Here is a 15,736-nt window from a genome sequence, read left to right as displayed (position 1 = left end):
TTACAACCAATCCATTCCTATCACACCACTCCTTGAATCGCCCTGTTAAATATTTTACTTTTATAACTACTTGCTCCAAAGTTTCTGCGGAAACTATCATGCTGGTGTCATCGGCATACATAAATAGGTCTTTTTGTTCTCTAAAATACTCTGGTAAGTCATTAACATATAAAAGAAAAAGTAGTGGACCTAATATTCCCCCTTGAGGAGTTCCTAGGCTATTGTGAAAGATATCAGAATATATATTGTTTATCGCAACGTAAAACGGACGATTACAAACATATGAGAGTATCCAAGAATTCACGGGATTTCTGATACCAACTGCCTCAAGTTTTTCACGCAAAAACTCCGGTTTTAAGCAGTCAAATGCACGCGATAAATCAAAGAACAAACCATATGTAAATAAATTTTTGTCAATTTTATCATGGATAGATTGTACAAACTCGATAGAGGCGGTCTCACAAGAATGCCCCGGCCGAAAACCATGTTGTTTACTCGTAATAATATTTTCATTATTTAAATAAGGCATAATTTGGTTATAAACAGCCTTTTCAAATGTTTTTGCAAAGACACTTAAAAGTGTTATTCCTCTGTAGTTGGACAGGAGATTTTTTTCTCCTCTTTTGTAAACTGGAACTACCTTGGCCATCTTTAGTATATTTGGAAATGTTCCTGTGGATACAGAGTAGTTTATTAATTCAGTTAGAACGGGTACGATCTTATCAGAACATTCTCTCAACAAGAACAGTGGTACATCATCAAACCCTGTAGATCTCTTATTTTTGAAAGTATTTATAATTTCCAATATATCAATTTCAATTACTGGCCTATAAAAGAATGACCCACCAGGTGTGTTTTTGCTAATCGTACATGTATTGCTGTTATTTGGTACAATTGATAACACCGAGCTAGTGAAAAAGTCTGCAAAGCCATTACTAGCATCTTTTTTGTTTTCATATTGCCGACCGTTATGTTCAAGTTTTTCTGGAATGACGTGGTTTTTGTTTTTTCCTAATTTTGTGTTGACAAATTTCCAAATTGTTTTCGTTTTATTTTGAGAGTTGTTTATTAAGTTGGATAAATGAGTTTGTTTTTCACGTATAATTTTATTATTTATATTATTCTTTTTAATTCTATACTCTTCGTTACTTATTAAATTTGTATTCTTACGTAGCCAATTCTCATGTTTAAGGTTATCTATTTCTTGTTTTAATTCAGCTGAAATATTTGTTTTAAATAGATGATTTGCTTGATTATTTCTTTTTACTTTTTTTAATGGAAATGAAGCATTGAATGCATACATAAGATCATCCCAAAAAACTTCAAATTTGTTGTCAACAGCAATGCAATTACCTATTCCAATTTTTCCTAATAGAAACTTAAATTCTGCAATAGACAGCTGGTTGAAAACTCTACGTGTTATTACCTCACTCCGCAGTGGTGGTGCTGTGGGTACCTGATCCCATTTCAACATCTGTGCAGAGTGATCAGAGATAGCTGGGTCAAACACCGTAATATTAAGCGATTTAAAATCCATATTTGTAATTAAATGGTCAACGGATGATTTGGTTAAGATGCTACCGTATTTGGCGACACGGGTAGACACGGATATATGAGATTTTAGTTGAAAACATTCCAACAGATCAGCAAAACATTTTACCTGAATTGAATCTATAAAACCATCTATGTTTAAATCTCCACAAATGACCACCTGTGCATAGTTTTGAATTGTGTTATTTAAAATTTCGTGAAGATTATTAAAAAATACATCGATGTCTCCATCTGGCGATCTATATATAGTTAAAATGCAACAGTTGCCATTTAAGGAGATTCCAGTACATTCAAAATTTAGTTCCACATTAAACTGTGCTAAATAGTCAATTTCTTTACATACATTGAATCTATTATTTTTTATATATATTGCCACACCTCCATGGATGTGACAACTCCTCGAGTAACTAGTAATTAAAACATAATTATACAATCCAAGTGTAAGAAGTTTATCAGAGGATGCCCAATGTTCAGTAATACACAATATATCTGGTTGATACGTGTCATTGAAAATATCAAGTAAATTTATTTTATTATTTAAGCTTTGCACATTTAGGTGACACAAAACATTAAATGGCACACAGCTACTGAGAATGTCAATTTCACTTATGTTGTCTTCTTGTAGTAAATCCGCTGTACTTAGGAGATTTTTGGAAGGTACGTTTTCTACGAAAAAAATATTCACTTACTTCTATGCCGCTAGGCCATGTGTCAGCATAAGTCTCAGCATTCCGTGTAATAAGAAGGTTCTAAGTTAATTTTTACATAAGTTATAAATATTTATAAAAACTCAAAATTTATGATTTATTTTGCAATTTTCTAAGCAGCCAATAAGGATAGACATATTAAGCAAACGCCATATTGAAGTTTTTTATACCGTTTATGAGTTTCTTACTCTCAAATTTGTTTAAAATGACCATTTTCTTAGTAATAGACGAAAAAAGCGAAAATTTACCGTTTTTTGATCTTCATTTGTTTATAACTATGTATATCATCAAAATCGGCTGCAGGAAATATATAGGTTATTATTATAGATGTCCATATTACTCAAAAAATTTGGTTTCGGCCTGGAGGGGGTTGTGTCACCAACAGGCTATTTTTTTCCTTATTTCTCTGAACTACTACGGGACTGTTTCTACACAATTGCACAATATTTATTGCACGTCACTGTTTTACTTATCACAACAATTTTCATCTTCTAGAAAATTTTTGCAAATGTGTGAATAATGAATGCTGCCTTTTTTAAATACGCAAAAATGATTTACATCCTTGTGAATTTAAAAATGTCGACTTAATAAACAATGTACATATAGATGTGTGTTCATAGTTTTTTGAAACGACCAAAAAGTTAACTACTGGAACCATGAATTTTTATGCAACTACACAAAAAACTCAAAAGTTTACCTATACTTTATGCTATTTATAATATATAAATTTAAAGCCCAGACAACATAAATTAACAGCCTACAGCCTCGCCTACAGGCGAGGCAAGATATCACAAAAATAGCAAGATACATGAAAAAGAAAGGAACACCAGCTTTCAGAACAACTTAAGCAAATACATTAAGAACAATAAGAGCCTAAAGAGAAAGCAATTACAGAGTGTTGTTCACAAACTGAAAGGGCTCGCCACCCCCTTACCCCTCCCCCCACAGCCAATAACGTAGATTTTTAGATTTAATTTTTTTTAGTTGGGTTGCAATTGATTTAAGAATTTAAAAAAAATCACACGTTAGTCCTGTCGCCAGTGTGGGTACAACGGCCTCCTTAATTCAGATGGACTTACCCAAGTTTTTTTTATGTATTTTGAACCGTAGAACACGAATTTTTTGGGTAACAGTCGATTCGGATGTCGAAAAGATTGCTATAGACAAAGAACTTGAGGAATCACATAACAGCGATTTTTCGCAAAACAAAACATTGTTTTGTATTTTTTAGGCTATTCTGAGCAAAAAATGTTTTTACAAGTTTTTTCGTAGGATGCATAGTTTTCGATATAAACGCGGTTGAACTTTCAAAAAATCGAAAAATTGCAATTATTTAACCCGAATAACTTTTGATTGAAAAATAAAATAGCCATTCTGCTTACCGCATTTGAAAGTTCAAGTCAAATTCTATCGGCTTGGATTACTTTCATTGCTAAAAATTAATTTTTCTATTGTTAAACAAAGCTATAAACACATAGTGATTAAATGATGTTTTCAATGCGTTTCCCATTTGAAATCGAACGAGTAGGCCCGCATACATAAAATTTGTACGTAGATTACGTACATTAAAACGCATGCATTGGGCACGGGAAACACTATGTGTTTATGGCTTTGTTTAACAAATAACAACTTAATTTTTAGCAATGCAAATAATCAAAACCGATAGAATTTGACTTGAACTTTTAAATGCAGTAAGCAGAATTGCTATTTTATTTTTTAGTCAAAAGTTATTCCAGTTCAAAAATTGCACTTTTTCGATTTTTTGAAAGTTCAACCGCGTTTATCTCTAAAACAATGCATTCTACGAAAAAACTTGTAAGACCATTTTTTGCTGAGAATCACCCAAAAAATACAAAAAAATGTTTTGTATTGCGAAAAATCGCTGTTATGTAATTCCTCAAGTTCTTTGTTTATAACAAACTTATCGACATCCTGATCAAATGTTACCCAAAAAATTCGTGTTCTACGGGTCAAAATAAATAAAAAAAACTTGGGTAAGTCCATCTGAATTAAGGAGGCCGTTGTACCCCCCCTGGCGACAGGACTACGTGTAGCTGAGGCTTTTACAAAACATGTTCATTTTTTATGGACCCTTAGGTCGAGTGTACATAACCTCAAATTTTTTTTTAACTTTTTTAAAACCTATAACTTTTTTTGGAGGGGGCTGCAGGTCCAATTTTCTTTGTATTTTGTGTATTTTATCAAAAGCTATCTCTCTGATTTTTTTCAGATTTTTCCGTCAGGTGCGCCATCTTGAAAAATCCGGAAAACTGTTTTTTTTAGGGGGGTTTTGGGGATTTTCTCCATTTTATAGACTGAAACATAGATCAACTCAAGGTTTTGTTAATAGATTATGTATAATTTGAAATAAATGAGTATTTTAGGACTATCAAAAATTGGGCAAAACACCTTTAAACCTCCCAAAAACCATGTTTTTTTAAGTTATGTAAGGGTTTTTGCGGGATTAATGATATTTTTTGAGATCGATACAGCCTGAATATTTTTTTGTTTTTTTACGTTATATGTGATTAAAAAATAAGACTAATTGCACTTTTAGCCCACCACCCCCTCCCCTGACCCCACAAAAACGTCAATTTTCTATTTTTTTTTTTTTTTTTGTTTAAAGTTGCAATTAATTTTTATGAGGCTTCTACAAAACATCTATTTTTGATAGACCCGTGTAGGTCGAGTGTACAATACACATAACCTCAAAATTCCTTTTTTATTTTTTTAAAACGTACTTTTGACTTCCAATCGATATTTTTTTAAAACGTCCAATGAATATTGTACATCTCGCTCTCGCGGACGGCCGCTTCAATACATGCTTAGCGCTCATTTTTAATTATTCAAAATAATAGTTAGTAATAAAATAATGACAAAAATTTCTTTAGGCTATTGCAAGGGGGGCTTTAGACTGAGTTGGTCACTTTATGACTTTCATAATAATAATTTTTAATCGAGTTATTAAGCCTTGAAAATGGCTATTTTCGCGTTTTTCTAATTTGAAAATGCATGTAACTCGACAACAGTCAATTTTATAGAAAAATCACAAGATACCTTTTCTGCTCAGCTTGATCCAGAGAATCTAAAACAAATTTGTCCGAAGTGAAAAAATTGATTTTTTGAATTCGTTTAAAAAAATGTTTAAACAATTTTCCGACCGCGGTACTGCCTGGCACCTTGTGGATTTGTTATAAGGACCTGTTTTTGAGTAAGTTTGTGCAAAAAAATTAATCAGAATAATTTACCTAACGGGACAAGCATACTAACCCGGTCTATATAGACATTTCAAATAACAAAAATTGCCGGAGAGCCAAATTTTGGTGGAGAGCTAGGGTATACCATAACAAATAAAGTTTAAAAAGTCCCCATCGATCCCATGTGTGCGTCAAAAGTTATTCGGGGTCAAAGGTCAAAATTTGAGATTTTTTGGATTTTTTTCGAAAACGGTAAGTTTTATCAAAAAAAAACTTTAAACCAAAGTTGTAGATCTTAAAATTCTCTACAAAAATAGTCCTTACTAGTTTTTTCCTAAGAGTTGCCATTCCTGAGATATCGCGATTCAAAGAGTCACATTATACATGATATGCACACGTTTCCACACCACCTGTTAGGTAGTGTACTCGGCGCGTTTTTTTTACCGTGGTTTCCCCTGTAGGCCTACTCCACTAACTGTTTTGATAATTTTAGGATAATTTAAGGAAACAATACCGGTCAAGTTCTAGATATTACCTTATTATTGATATTGATTATTGATATTGCTATTGATTATTAGGTTAACTATTGTTTTGATTTCTTTAGATATTTTAATTAGATTCATATTCTTGAAAGCCTACTTCAACAGTCAAGTCTTCTTCGATTTCATCTTCTTCCTCTTCCTCTTGCTGGATGTTCAAAAATTGTTCAAATGTGACTGAGTCATTAGTCTCTTCATTAACATCACAGGAGTCTTCCTCTGTTGTACTAAACTGGACAATTGAGCAAGACTGACCTTGGCAGTTGGTACACACTAGAAAACACAGCAACCCGACTTTTTTACATCCACATTTGGCACTACAACCTTTTTTGCAATTGCAAAAAATAGTGTTAAGGAGTTTTTCTGGAGCAGGTGGGAGTAAGGTTTTAATCGGTTCCAGAGTATTATCTATTAATTTCCAACCCCAGTCTTCTGGATTCAGTTCATTGCCTAGCCATTTTTGAACTTGATAATATACTCGATACAAATGTTAAAAAGCAGATGCTGATGTTGGAGGAAGACATGATAGTTGTACTTGTTTCTTGTTTCGCATATTTTTTACAAAAGTTAAGTATCGGTATTTATCAAGACAAATAATTTTTATTGGAGCTCCATAAACCACAAGAAGAAAGCTGAAAGAAAGCTGAAATGTTAACTGATAAATTAACAGCTGCGAATGTTGAAGTGAAACAAGCTAAAAATGACGCAGATGTCCTTATAATTGAGACAGCAATTGAAAAACTTTAAGGCAACAAACACAACAATTGTAGTTGGTGAAGGTGTTGATTTGTTGGTACTGATTACTGTAAGGACTCCAGTAGATAAAGTTCTTTATTTTCTGAAATTTGGAAGGGCTCAACAGCGAACAGAGATATATTCTTCGAATAGTTTATCGGCTTATCCCAAATGCCAAAAGTACATTTTATTTTTACATGCGATAACCGGCTGCGACACTACGTCCGCAATGTACAGAAGGGACAAAACGTCAGTACTTAAATTATTCGAAAAAAAAAGATTTGACTGACTGCTGTAAAGTTTTTACAGAACTTGATTCTACACCACAAACAATAATTACGGAAGAAATTCGCTTTCTTCTTGCGGTTTATGGAGCTCCAAAAACAATTATTTGTCTTGATAAATACCGATACTTAACTTTTATAAAAAATACGCGAAACAAGAAACAAGTACAACTATCATGTCTTCATCCAACATCAGCATCTGCTTTTCAACATTTGTATCGAGTATATTATCAAGTTCAAACATGGCTAGGCATTGAACTGAATCCAGAAGACTGGGGTTGGAAATTAATAGATAATACTCTGGAACCGATTAAAACCTTACTCCCACCTGCTCCAGAAAAACTCCTTAACACTATTTTTTGCAATTGCAAAAAAGGTTGTAGTGCCAAATGTGGATGTGCTTGACTGCTGAAGTAGACTTTCAAGAATATGAATCTGATTAAAATATCTAAAGAAATCAAAACAATAGTTAACCTAATAATCAATAGCAATATCAATAATCAATATCAATAATAAGGTAATATCTAGAACTTGACCGGTATTGTTTCCTTAAATTATCCTAAAATTGTCAAAACAGTTAGTGGAGTAGGCCTACAGGGGAAACCACGGTAAAAAAAAAACGCGCCGAGTACACTACCTCACAGGTGGTGTGGAAACGTGTGCATATCATGTACATATAATGTGACTCTTTGAATCGCGATATCTCAGGAATGGCAACTCTTAGGAAAAAAATAGTAAGGACTATTTTTGTAGAGAATTTTAAGATCTACAACTTTGGTTTAAGGTTTTTTTTTTGTTAAAACTTACCGTTTTCGAAAAAAAATCCAAAAAATCTCAAATTTTGACCTTTGACCCCGAATAACTTTTGACGCACACATGGGATCGATGGGGACTTTTTAAACTTTATTTGTTATGGTATACCCTAGCTCTCCACCAAAATTTGGCTCTCCGGCAATTTTTGTTATTTGCCAAGCATTTTGATGTCTAAGTTGACCGGATTATACAGCGTGGACTATTTGCATTATGAGTCAAACGTAGATGGTTTGTAAAATACACAAAACACAAAAAAAATTAGCAGCCATCGCGAAAAAAGTTATACGTACCTATTAAAAAACAAAAAAAAAATGAGGTTTGTACGCTCGACTTTCGGGTCCATAAAAATAGATGTTCTGTAAAAGCCTCAGCTGTGCGTGTGAATTTTTGCATTTTATAATTTAATAATTACAAACTATTCTAAATGCGAAATAAGCCACAATTTAACTCAAAAATGATTTTATTAACGTTTCGACGTCCATCACGGACGTCGTTGTCAAAATACAAAATATTAATAAATTAAACAAAAATGTTGCTTGGTAAAAAAATCTTCTAATAATTTAATTTAATCTGACTTATTTATATAAATCGTCCCAAACCATTTTTTCAGTGCGTCACTGATTATCGAATTCTCTCTATCGCATTACAGATGGAAAATAAAATCATTTGTTAGTTAAATTGTGGCTTATTTCCCATTTAGAATAGGTAATTACAAAAATGCCACAAAGAAATAGCTTCAAAACAACATTTATAATTTAATTGCAAACCAACTCAAAAAAAAATAAAATCGAAAAATTGACATTTTTGGCTGTGGGGGAGGGGGAATAGTTGAAGTGGGCTAAAATTGCGGTGAGTCCTAATTTTTTAAAATCATATAGAACGTAAAAAAAATAAAAAAAGATATTCAGGCTGTATCGACCTCAAAAAATATAATTAGACCCGCAAAAATCCTTACAAAACTTTAAACAAACATGGTTTTTGGGGGGTTTAAAAGTGTTTGTGCCCAATTTTTGAATATCCTAATAGACTCAGTTATTTCAAATTATACATAATCTATTAACAAAACCTTAAATTGATCTATGTTGCAGTCTATAAAATGGAGAAAATCCCCAAAACCCCCCTAAAAAAACAGTTTTCCGGATTTTTCAAGATGGCGCACCTGACGGAAAAATCTGAAAAAAATCAGAGAGATAGCTTTTGATAAAATACACAAAATGCAAAAAAAAAATTGGACCTGCAGCCCCCTCCAAAAAAAAGTTATAGGTTTTAAAATAGTTAAAAAAAATTTTGAGGTTATGTACACTCGACCTAAGGGTCCATAAAAAATGAACATATTTTGTAAAATCCTCAGCTACACGTGTGAATTTTTTGACATTTTTAAATCAATTGCAACCCAACTAAAAAAAAATTAAATCTATAAATCTACGTTTTTGGCTGTGGGGGGAGGGTAAGGGGGTGGCGAGCTAAAAATCCGCGTTGTCTCATTTTTTAATTGCACAGAACGTAAAAAAATTAAAAAAATTGAATTCTGAGAGTGAGGGCATTTTGCCTATCTTAACGGGGGGGGGGTACCCTTTGGTGACTGTCCAAAAACCTACATCGGTCAAACTGGCAGAACCTTTGACAAACGTATAGCAGAACATAAACGGACTTTCAAATAATAGAAAAACAGATTCTACGTACGCCCTTCACCTTTTATATCATAATCATTCTTTAATGACCAATTTCAAATTGTTCATATTCAAAATAAAGGCCTTAAGCTATCTTTACTAGAATCTATGGAAATTAATAACTTAAAACTTATCTATCTTCAACTCTATCTTTATGCAGTGGTCGAAAACAAAACTCAGAATCATACATGGAAAGCAGAACTTTAATTTCCGAGACACCATTTAAGATTGAATGCAAAAAAAAACAATTGGTACTACTAACTGGAAGACCTAGACATAAAAACCAAACTAAATACAATGGAAAATCATTATGAAGATGATCCAAAGATAAAGTATCTACGTATTTATATTAAAAACTGGAGACTAACATTTTTACTGCAATATGTATATTTTATCTGTAGCACTTCATTTCAACTTTCCTCGGCCTTCCTGTACTGCTTTACTTTTGGTCCAAAACGTTGTGGCGTTGCTAAAAATTATCTAAAAGTTACACTTTTTGTACGTTTCGAAGATTAGAATGTACTGTTACTACAAAATTTATAATCTTTTTGGACAAACTTTCAAGCAAAAAAATGCTAAAGGTAAATTTTGTAAGGTGAGTTTTACAATTGGAATATTTTATTATGTTGTGATCGTGTCGTAAAATATGTCACTGGATGTTAAATGTCGACGAAGAAAGTATATTTTTTAAGTTATATGCAGACAATACAAATTATTGTGTTCCTTTGTAACGTTTTATTTTTCTGAGTGTAGATTCCAATTCAGTTCCGATCTCTTTATGGCTTTTTAATCAATTTCGTGTAGATTTTAGAAACTCACGCAAAATGTGGGAATTTAAGGGCTTTAAGGAGGGTTGCTAAGTGATTTTAGGAGCGTGTCTAAATGTTAAGAACTATGGAGACTTGTAAGAAGAAGTGGAAACGCAATGCATCGTTTGTGGGCTAACTTTTCAACCTCTAATTCAACTTTCAGCAATTGCCGCTAGAGGCGCAAGTGTTCGAATAGGTGCTACAAATACATTAGCTCTTATGGACTTATTTATTATTTAACTCATTTTATTATTGTTTTTAGCGTAATTAGACATTAATTTATTGGTGGATTGTAGCTGAATATGTTTTATGCCAAAAATAAATTATTTTAACCTTATAACATATCGACGCGTTGTAAAAAATGTATTCCTTTTATACCATTGTAGATGGAGATGTGACATCAAATTTAAATTTGTCATTACTTTAATATGTAGGACAGCTTATTTTGAAGCCTAAATATTTTGTCACATTATCTAACTGACACATTTATATACCAATGGTATTTCAACTGCAAATTAATTTGTTAATATCTTTGTAACTGATATTAAAAAGTTTGTTAGTTGAAAAAATTGAACTTAACTGTACGTAGTTGTTTTTAAAAAGTTTAAAGAGTTATTTAAATAATTTGAAGTTTATTGGTAAATTTTTTTTTGAATTATTCTTTTTATCAAAATTTAAAATGCTTTTTCTTTTGAACACTGCATTTATCTATATTCCAAAAGCTTACCTATCAGATGTTTAAATTTAGTTAATAAAAATATATGTAAGTTAACTACAGACGACAGTCTGACTTTTATAAAATTAATGTTAATTTTTGTGAAATATTTTGTCTCAAAAAGTGCATTGTTTCGATAGAAAAACTTTCAAGATCCTCCTACTATTATCACTATAATTTTCAGGTTAAAATAAAAACCAATAATAGGTATGTAATACACAAATTTTATTTACACCGAAGGAAATAACATACAAACGAATAGGTATAATCCATGAACGTTATAAATAACATAAAGACAAATCTTTATAAAAAGTCTTTATTAACTTCGTTAAGTTCCCTTTTGAATTTTTTATCGGAACGATAACTCGATATAAATCCCGGTAGGAAGCAAGTTCTTTGAGTGTAAGCTTTCTTGGCACTCATATTTAAATAATATTAACCACCAAAACCAGTAATCTTATATTAACTATGAATAATTAATTATTTTCGAAATTTTCACATTCACTCGTAATGCAAAATTAGCATATATCTCTACGCCACCGCCGCCCTAGCGAGAAACCAAGCAAACAGGCAAAATCGTGTACACAAATTTCAAGGTCGTCCTATCTCGATTCCTCTCCTCTGTGTAGGTCTCCATATTAAGAACCTCTATTTCTCACATTCTCATGATTTTTAATTGGTTGGCGTACCCACACAGGCAGCCCTTTAAATTCAGATTCATATAAGATCTTAGTCATTTTGTGAGTTGAGTTCCAATAGGGCTTTTCATCGATTGTCATTTGTTTCGAGATTCTGTCATATGTTATATAATCTGTGTATAATATTAATGTACACGGATTATACGAGATATGACAGGAACTCGAAACAAATGACTGTGAATGAAAAGCCCTATAGAGTGCAGTCAATATGTGAGATCAAGTATGATCGCGTTTTGTGGGCCCGCCATTTGGCAGGATTCGCCTAAGTTCGCATTATGCTGTCCAAGTCCTATTTTATTAACACTGTTCTTCTTTCGACTGTGTCAATAGTCGAATTTCTTCGTGTTTATCTTTTGCACCTTTACGAGCCTGCCGGCTTACAAAGGGGGCATTCCTCCTGGGGCACGGTCTAAAAGCTTATTTCAAGGCTCAATTCAATATAATTGCCATAATAGTCGGTATGTTTTGATTCAGTTCAGTCTTCTTACAAGTCTCTCTGATAATGGGTAGACCTAGAAACACGTGTCAGAAGATGGTAAGAGACTCGAAAAGAGTAGAAAAAAGATGGTTATTTACATGGGTAAATTGTTGGTGTATTAGTGGAATATATTTCTAGCATTACCGTGAATGGCTTGATTAAGGTACTAGTACACCTTAGAAGACCAAAAATAAGCATTTTTCAAGATTTTTTTTTCTCAGAACCCCTATTAAAAATTAACAACAAACTTTTTACATATTAATATCTAACTCTTAGAGAATACAAAAATTTTATCTTTTTTCATTTATGCACGTACACTAATATTGTAGAGGGTGCCAAAATCGAGGCCTCGAAAAAAAGTAGTTCAGATGGCGAACAGTTAATATCAGGATTGGGATTTCTGAAACAAAAAAATCGTACGGCATTTGAAAAAGGAAGGTCTCTTACGTGTCAGTTTACCACCGTTAGTGAAAAATTCCGCAAAAAAAGGATTTTAGGGAAATTTGAAAAAATTTTGTGAAAAAATCGCCCGTTTTTCTTCAGTTTTTCATGGTTAAAAAATATTTATTTTTTATTTTTTAGCAAATTGTGGTAAATTGTTACGTAAGAAACCTTCCTTTTTCAAATGCAGTACGATTTTTTTGTTTCAATATCCCAATTCTGAGATTAACTGTCAGCCATCATTTTTCGAGGCATCGACTTTTACGCCCTCTACAATATTAGTGCACGTGCATAAATGAAAAAAGATATATTTTTTGTACTCTCTAAGAGTTAAATATTAATATGTAAAAAGTTTTATGTTCATTTTTAATAAAGGTCCTCAGAAAAAAATTCTTGAAAAAAATTATTATTCTTCTATGATTAGTCTTCTAAAGTGTACTACCTTAAGCTTGGGTTTACAGTTTACTTTAATCGCTATCGACACTCACTTCAGCTTTCCTGCTTAGAGGTCGCTAAATGCGTACTTTGATATATTATTTCAATATATTTGCCATAATAGTCGGTGTGTTTTGATTCAGTCTTCTTACAAGTCTCTGTGTTGATGAGTAGACACTGAAACACGTGTAAGAGACTCAAATTGAATTGAAACGCAACCGTCTATATATCTATATTTAAATATTAGTATTCCAATCATGTATTTGTATTGTCTGTACAATATTTAAAAACAACGAACCAATTAGAGTAATACTAATATTGTAAGCAATTAATATATAATTATTTTAATGCAATGTGCTCCATTTTGCTTATAATTATCTAACCTATTGAATGAAACAAATTAAATACAGATTTCTATAAATGTTTCTTTTCAGGACCCCGTTGATGGCAGGGTGAGATATTTCAAACTTCAAGTAGTATTTGGAATGTTTGTTCTAACATTTACTAAGGCAACTATAACTTTTAAAAAATGTCCACTGCGTAGTTTATTTAAAAAATATTAAAATAGAGTAAAGTGGAAACAAAGAAAATAACCTCGGGTTTAAAAAAATTGTTTTGTGTTTCCGTATATTCTCCTTGAAGTTCAATATAATTTTCCAGAGATTCTTAAATCTATGTATTCCATTCATGAAGTGATTTTCTGAACGCGTTCAAAATAACCTACAGCAATTTTTTTATTTGAGGAAAATGCTTTACCCTAAAGCGTATATCCCTGATATGAGCAACTCTTCTTGAATCAAGCAAGACTCGTTATTCTCTGGCACTTGCTCGTAAGACTTTTGTACCATACCTTGTTATTATCATAAACTCTAATAATTCATGTGGCCTGAATGAAGGCCAACAGATTTCTTATTGGTAGTTTTACGATCTCTTCTGGTTCATACTTCAGTTGACCAGTTAATCCCTGCCTGACCATCACTTAGCACATTGCAGTTGTATAGGATGTGTATGACAGTCTCTTCTTCGATTTCGGATATGGATTTGCCATTGAGTGGCTATCCATTTCTTTTGATGATTCCTTATCAGTTACTTCTGAACCTCGTTTTTCGTACCATCTTGAGTGACGCCACAAAAAAGTTCTGGCCCTATAAAGGTATCTCTCGAGCCTTGTTTTGCCAACATGTCTGCCCGTTCATTTCCATTCACCCCTTCATGACCCGACACGCATATTAAACACACTTTATTGTCTTTTGCCAGGTTGTTAAGGAGATCTTTGCAGTTCCTTTACAGATTCCTCAAGTATAGTCCCAGTAGTATATGTGTGTGGCTATTCAATACATAATTCTACCTCCAAGTATTGTTTATTTTGAGTCTCAGGATGGTCATAAAGGCTATTGCCGAAATATATTCCAGCGGACGGATAACTGTCATAGGCCACACAATATTGCAAAGCCGTCTTCTTCCATGAAAGTACTGAACCATATTACTGATGTGTTTAACCAACAGATTACCTTTGGTTTAAACCCCCAGGTTTTACCTGTAAATCGTTTACAGTTCCAGAAGAGTCTCTTAGTCTTATTGGTTATATTGTTAGTATGAGTACTCCAATTGAGTTTGGAATCCATTGTTACTCCCTAGACACTTAACCTCATTGGTTATTTCCAGTTTCCTGCCAAATAATTTCAGCTCACTCAGTCCAGTAAGCTTCCTCTTATTAGTGAAGGCTGCCAATTTAGTTTTGGAAGGGTTCACGGAGAGGTTCTCTTTCTGACACCAGTTCTCCATGTCTCTAGACACTATTTCAATATCGTCTACAAAGCCCTGGACCCAGATCATCAACAACTATGTTCCATGATGCTGATATGAGCATTGTCATTTTTTTTCGAATGAGGTCTTTAATTTCGAATTTATTCATTCAGTTGCTTCAAGGAGTTTTCCTAACACTGCTGGACATAGGTCTCCCTCAGCTCTTTCCATCTGTCTCTGCTTTGTGCAGCTTGCATCCAGTTACCGATAACATGCTTCAGGTCATCGGCCCATCTGTTTGGTGAGCGTCCTCTGCTCCGTAGTGCTTCCCTCGTGGTCGTACCATAACATATTGAACTATAATGTTTGCCGTTCAAGAACTGGTTGTAGTAAATTTGGGCACATTAAAATTAACTAATGTAGTTTTATTTTGAAAACACTAGCATGTTTTTATTGTATAAAATGTGTAGTATATGTAACTTTTATTCCCTATTAGTACGTTTTTGTTTTAAGTTAGTAGGTTCTAAGTTGCTTTAGTAAATGTTTTAAAATCATTCCGACAAGGAGAGTGATGTGAGTATAGATGAAATAACACAACAATAATTTTCTAATATAATGTAATATAACATTCCTGTTTTTTGTCCTTGCTCAATTCCTAAAATTGCTTTAAAATTGTAGGGTATAAAGTAGTAAAATCAGTAGAGGATTTAACTTTCTCTTAGAAAAATATAATATTTTATTTTTTCCTATATGTATTTATATTCATGTACGATATAAACATTTAAAATTCTGGTGGTAATAATAGGGCTGTCGCCAGGGGGGTACAACGGCCTCCTTTATTTAGATGGACTTCCCAAGTTTTTATGTATTTTGACCCGTAGAACACAAATTTTTTGGGTAACAGTTGGTCCGGATGTT

At 32.8% G+C, this 15,736-nt stretch overlaps 1 protein-coding gene across 2 annotated transcripts in view; it reads left to right on the top strand.

Annotated features, from left to right (window-relative positions):
• The window catches only part of LOC126881864 (flotillin-1), a 92,458-nt gene that overhangs the window by 63,586 nt on the left and 13,136 nt on the right, over window positions 1-15,736 (top strand). The window contains exon 5 of one of the 2 annotated variants that reach the window (XM_050646504.1): window positions 13,507-13,524. The exons of the other annotated variant lie outside the window; for it this stretch is intronic. Within the exon in view, the coding sequence (XP_050502461.1) occupies window positions 13,507-13,524 (18 nt within the window). The remainder of the gene's footprint in view (window positions 1-13,506; window positions 13,525-15,736) is intronic. 2 annotated transcript variants of the gene reach the window in all.

The sequence above is a fragment of the Diabrotica virgifera genome, chromosome 3 (genome assembly GCF_917563875.1).
Source record: "Diabrotica virgifera virgifera chromosome 3, PGI_DIABVI_V3a".
Taxonomy (NCBI): Eukaryota; Metazoa; Arthropoda; class Insecta; order Coleoptera; family Chrysomelidae; genus Diabrotica; species Diabrotica virgifera.
This window is presented reverse-complemented; position numbering and strand designations above follow the sequence as displayed.